At 29.3% G+C, this 6289-nt stretch overlaps 1 protein-coding gene across 1 annotated transcript; it reads left to right on the forward strand.

The window, feature by feature from the left end:
• The first annotated feature begins 248 nt into the window (after nucleotides 1–248).
• LOC125860897 (ethylene-responsive transcription factor 2-like) lies at nucleotides 249–869 on the forward strand. The gene has a single exon (XM_049540974.1). The coding sequence runs from the start codon at nucleotides 249–251 to the stop codon at nucleotides 867–869; it is 621 nt and encodes a 206-aa protein (XP_049396931.1).
• The last annotated feature ends 5420 nt before the right edge of the window (nucleotides 870–6289 follow it).

Here is a 6289-nt window from a genome sequence, read left to right on the forward strand (position 1 = left end):
ATGGGCATAACATCTTGCAATAATTCATACATTTATTTAATTTATCTTCAAGTACATTAGAATAATAATATAGACAAAAAACATAACATGCATGTGCTTAAAACGGAACCAACGTAGAAATTCAATAAATATTTTTAAAAATAATATGTAGGGACTAGGTCGCTACATGTATAGTCCAAAGGGTATAAATAAACATAGTTTATGAAACCCTAAATGAAAATTCATCCAAATATCTAGAGAGAGAAAAAATGAATATTAATACGAAGTTCTCTTTATCTGATTTTGATTTTCTTGAATCAGTAAAGCAACATCTTCTAAATGATTTTGATTTTTCTGAATATTTTTCACCTATGAATTTAAGCAACGTCGAATTACCTAATAGTCCTAACTCAAGTTTAGGTAGCTCCCCTTCAATCGAATCCCATGAAAAGTCTGAATCCGAGGTGGAAATTATAAAGGGGCCTATGGTGGTAGTGCGTGAGAAAAATGCGTCGGGAGATTGGAGGCGGTACATAGGTGTGAGACGGAGGCAATGGGGGACGTTCGCGGCGGAGATAAGAGATCCGGATAGGAAAGGCGCGAGGCTATGGTTAGGAACTTATGAGACCCCGGAGGATGCAGCATTGGCTTATGACCAAGCTGCTTTTAAAATTCGGGGCTCAAAAGCTAAGGTCAATTTTCCTCATTTAATCGGCTCAAACATGCCCGAGCCGGCTAGACTAACAGTGAGGCATCGTACGCACTCGCTCAAGCCATCGGCTTTTTCATCCACGTCATTGGAAAATGGGACAAGGAAAAGGAAAATAGATCTTATAAATTCGATAGCTAAAGCCAAAGCGAAAGCCAATTTATTTAATTGTCATAGCTAGGGGTGTCAAAAATGAACCCAAACATAAGTAACCCACCCAACCCGTCTAGATTTTTAAGGGTTGGGCTCAAGATAATTTGAATTGGGTTCAATCTCAACTCATTCAAGCCTAACCCATTTTAAGAGAATCCTCAATTGAGCCCAATTCAATCTTCAATTTTAACCCGTTTTAAAATTCTTTATTAAGATATGTTCCTATATTGAAGGTATGAATTATTATCTATTTAATATATTTTAGGATTTATCTATCCATTTGCTAATTTTTTTAAAAAAAATTATTGAGTTGAAATTCAAATTGTGATTATAAAAGTTAAATATCACTATGTTAAAATTATTGAGATTAAGGAGGTCAAATTGGGCGGGTCAAGACCCAACCCATTTTTTAACCCATTTGAGCCCAAAGTAAACTTGGGCGGGTCAAGACCCAACCCGATTTCTATTTCAACCCATTTTAATATCTCCAATTTCAACTCAACCCGCCCATTTGACACCCCTAGTCATAGCTATTTGAAAGGAAGATAATTCTGTGTTCAAATAACTTGTAATATATCTATCTTTATTTTATTTGCACATCTTGGTATGATCAATGCAATTAAGCTTCATTGTTTTAATTAGTGGTACAATCAGAATTATCATTAAAATATATCAAAAGATAAATAAGTAGATTCACAAATAAGATAAGAGTTGTCAATATGTAATGTATATAAAAAAACATTTCTATTGATATAATTTTCTGACGAAGAAATATCAATTGACACCCTTAAATGGACTTCTAATAGTCTGTTTGGTCAAGTAACAAATTTTGTTTGACTAAATAATTTTAAAAATTACTTTTATCAATATTTTTACAGTAATTAATCCTTGAAAAATGTTTCAAAAATGTTTATAGAGGGGAAAAAAAACTGTCTTTAACTTCTAAAAACTATTCACCGCACAAAAATATATGAGTATAGTTTGTTTTTTTTTGAAAAATAAGATCAAACACCTAAATTTTTCCAAAATAAGTGTATTATTTTCTTTTAAACAAACATTTTTTTACTTAATATAAAATTGACTAATTTGGGTATGAGTAGTTTGTTCAATATCAATGAATTGAGTTGTCTCTGAAGTCTGAATTGCAAGTTCAGAGTATACATTTGTCATTTGTGCATCTTGTCAAAAATTTCAGTTTCATTTATTGTAGACCATACTTCTCAACAGTATGCACTATGATTTCTTTTATTTTTTTCAAAAAATAGTACCTATATGTTTAATTTCTTAAACTCATTTCAATTAATTTATTTATACTTCATGTACACATGGGGATAATATTAATAATCAATGCAAGTATATGTTCACATTCAATATTTTCGAGACGTGTGTTGAAGAGTAAAATTGAAAATCATATATCATATATTTTTTTATTTTTTTTGTTTTCACCCGATATTCTAAGTTCGTATGGGAGGTTGGAGCTTTCATGAATTGCGCGATGTAGGGCTCATTTTGGAATGATGCTGTCAACAAAATTTTCTCCATATTCAGAATTTGAATTTGAAACCTTTAATTAAGGTGAAACAGTCTCATCGCTACACAACAACTCAAGTTTGGTGTATATCATATATTTAATGTCAATCCAATTCTATTCTGGCACTTAAACCGTCCAAACACATGCTAATACTTTTTTTGTTTTCAAATTTGTCATATATTAGATGATATATATATACACGTGTGTGTGTTTAAACTAAAATTGGCTTCTATGAGTCATATTCTGGAGACACTTGATATCCAGGAGATAGAAGTTGAATTTGATTATTTTAAGATACGTTTAAAGATATTCAAGTTATTAGGTGACTCAAATCAAGCTTCATATCGATTTTTCGATCGTTAAATTTCAAGCGAAGAAGAGATTGTAATCTTTACTTAACCATACAAGAATAAGACAATGTACAAGAAATTATGAGAACATTTAAAATATATCTTACATTACACCTAATCCTATCGTTGTACCCAAAAAATAAGAAAGAAAAGGAAAGAATAATGAAGAAATAATTTGAAAATAAGAAATCCTAATTTATTTCTTTTATCATATAGTATGTTAACTACCACCATACACATAACAACCGTAAAATGGACATGCGTGTCAAGTTGAAATTCTTTTTTTAGAAAATAAGAGCAATTCACTAATTGAGTAATTGTTATTAAATTCCTACATGCGACACAATTAGTATAGTATATAGTCTCATAGAAATGTTTGATGACGGTTGAGATGGTAGAGGTGATTAAATTACCTCATGATGCAATTATAATATGTTTAAATTTAGATTGATTATTGATCTTTTTAGTTATTTTAATATATTAAAATTTGGGTTGATATCTAGTCATATTGATTCGTTAGAATTATTCTCAAAATATCTTCAATAATAAAATGTTTTGTCAAAATAACAGTAACTAAAAAAATTATTAAAAAAATTATTAAAGTAATTAAGTAAGTATTGATAAGACTGCGGGTAAAAAAAAAACTAATATACTTTAAGGTTGATAAACTTTTTTAAAAAAAATCCACATTATGGCTAAATAAAATTTATATATATATATATATATAAAATATATATAAAGCACAAGTTGTCATATATTTAGAGCCGTCAAAATGGGCTTATTCCATGGGGTCGGCCCAATCCCACCCGTTATTGATGTAGAGTTGGGATAAAAATCTTCAAGCCCATTTAAAATTAGGGCTTATAAGCCCGGCCTATATAAGCTCTTGGCCATTGAGGCTTGATCGGGGTCGGCCCATAGGCCAAAACTTTTTATTCAAGGGTAACTTACAATAACTTCATTAGTATATAATCTAATTACTTAAATACATGTTATGTTGTAATATTATGAATCTTACTAGATTTTGGTACGTTCAATTACACGTTCTCGAAATATATTGACTCAAAATTAGGTTAATTTGTTCTAGATACACTCTATCCAAGTAGATTCGCATGTATCTAGGATACATAGACAAATCTTGCGCCCTCGACTCCCTCCCATCTTGCTTGTCACTCTTTTATCTCGTCCATGTATCTGGTATGCAAGATACATGCTAATTACACTAGATTTTTTGTTGGTGTTATTGAAATAACATCATTGTTTGTCATATTTGATTTGAAAATCTTCTCATTTTCTTGATGTATAGAATTATAAGTTTGAAAAAAAAAAAGGGCTATCCCGCCTCAGCCTTCTGCCCTTGTAGGTTGGGTTGAATTGAGCATTTTCAAGTCCTTCCAAATGAAGGGTCGGTCCCCCCTAGTCCTTTAAATTTCTTGGCTCATGAGGCTTGAACCGGGCAAGCTGAACTGATCTTTTTTGACAGCTCTAGTTATATTGTATCTATATTTTTGGGTCTGATAGTATATCGACAACAAATCCATGTTCTCTTCCATTGGTTGTCCCCTCAAAATAAAAATTTGTATTGATGCATAATATTTAATAAAAAAATTTCTTCCTAAAAAAATGATTTCAAGTATTATAACTTAAATTTTATCAATAATATTTCACATTGTTAAATTAGTCTGGGAATGAATTCGGCTGAAGATTCATAATTGTTTTGTACCGTATAAGAACTCCGAGTCAAATGAGCAATTTGAATTAAATATGAACGAGTTAAAATAAATTAAGTTAATAAATAAGTGGATAATGAAAAATATTTAAACTAAAATAAGCTTAAAAAAAGAAAATTAATCCAACTTGACCAATTTTACTTAGTTTATAATTCATAATTTCTTCTTTTGTAATTTTTTAAGTATTACATTACATATCAAACAAAGGNAAAAATCTCTTCCTAAAAAAATGATTTCAAGTATTATAACTTAAATTTTATCAATAATATTTCACATTGTTAAATTAGTCTGGGAATGAATTCGGCTGAAGATTCATAATTGTTTTGTACCGTATAAGAACTCCGAGTCAAATGAGCAATTTGAATTAAATATGAACGAGTTAAAATAAATTAAGTTAATAAATAAGTGGATAATGAAAAATATTTAAACTAAAATAAGCTTAAAAAAAGAAAATTAATCCAACTTGACCAATTTTACTTAGTTTATAATTCATAATTTCTTCTTTTGTAATTTTTTAAGTATTACATTACATATCAAACAAAGGAAAATCGTCTTGTGGGTTAATTTATGCTACATATCGAAATAGCTTTAATGCATCAATAATTTCTTAAATTTGTGAAAAAAATATATTTAAACACTAAGATTATAGTATGTCAACCAATTAAGAACATGAATAAATAATGTTCCAGTATTCCTAGAATGCACTTTTGTCTCAAATTTTAATTTTCTTTTATATATGTGGTCTCAAACATTCATTACGTTTATAAGTTCACTACATAAAATAATATTTTTTTAATATAAGCTTTAGCCTCAATCAAAATGTACCCGAGTTTTACAACGTATTCAGGCTAATGTATATAAGGGGTTATATCCATGTATTCAATCATAAATATAAATATGTATTTTTTTAATATAAATTTTTAAATAAAATAATTACATACTTATATCAAAGTATAAAAAGAAAAGTGTGAGGTTATGAAAAAGAATCAAACTCACGTGTTGAAAATAATATTGAATGAATAATATACTGCTCTTTCTAACCACATCTAAAACTTTGAGAAATATATAATACTCCTTTCGTTCAACGATAGTTGTCCATTATACTAAAAGAAAGTTGTCCAACAATACTTGTCCAATTTAGAAAAAAAGAGATAATTTATCTTTTGTGTCTATTTACCTTTGCAATTAAATACTATTTATCATCTAACATATTTCTCAAAACATTAAATTTAATAAAGTCAAAGGCTAATATAGTAATATTACTCATATTATTTATTGTTTCTTAAGGAGTGTGTCAAATCAATAATTGACAACTATTGTTGGATAGAGGAAGTAGCAATTTATTTTTTAGAAATCCACATATTTTTAGAAACTCTCAATAAAAGAAAGTTTGTGAAGACTAACTAGCAATGAATGTGTGTAGCGAATGAAATTGCTCCTCCCTTAGGGTGTGTTTGGTATGAAGGAAAACATTTTCCGGAAAATGTTTTCCAATTTTTTCATGTTTGGTTGGGTTAAATGTTTTGGAAAATGTTTTCCAAATCAACTCATTTTCCTCAAATTTAAGGAAAATGACTTCCCTTCAAAACTTGAGGAAAACATTTGTCACACCCCAAAACCGGATGTGATGGCACGTGCCCAAACCCCACCGGACACGTTAGCCTAACACCCAAAAATTCGACGATACAGAATTAATAAAACAAGAATAAGATAGAAAGATAAGAGGAAGTCTTTAAATAAACTCAACATAACCCCAGAATTGGTTGTCACATGTACAAACCTCTAATATAGAATCTGAATAAAATATACAAGTATCATAGTAAAGTTCTAGAATAGA

Source organism: Solanum stenotomum, chromosome 1, assembly GCF_019186545.1.
Source record: "Solanum stenotomum isolate F172 chromosome 1, ASM1918654v1, whole genome shotgun sequence".
Classification (NCBI taxonomy): Eukaryota; Viridiplantae; Streptophyta; class Magnoliopsida; order Solanales; family Solanaceae; genus Solanum; species Solanum stenotomum.

Excerpts from the sequence above, each read along its gene's own strand:
- LOC125860897 (XM_049540974.1), top strand. The coding sequence starts at position 249 with ATGAATATTAATACGAAGTTCTCTTTATCTGATTTTGATTTTCTTGAA.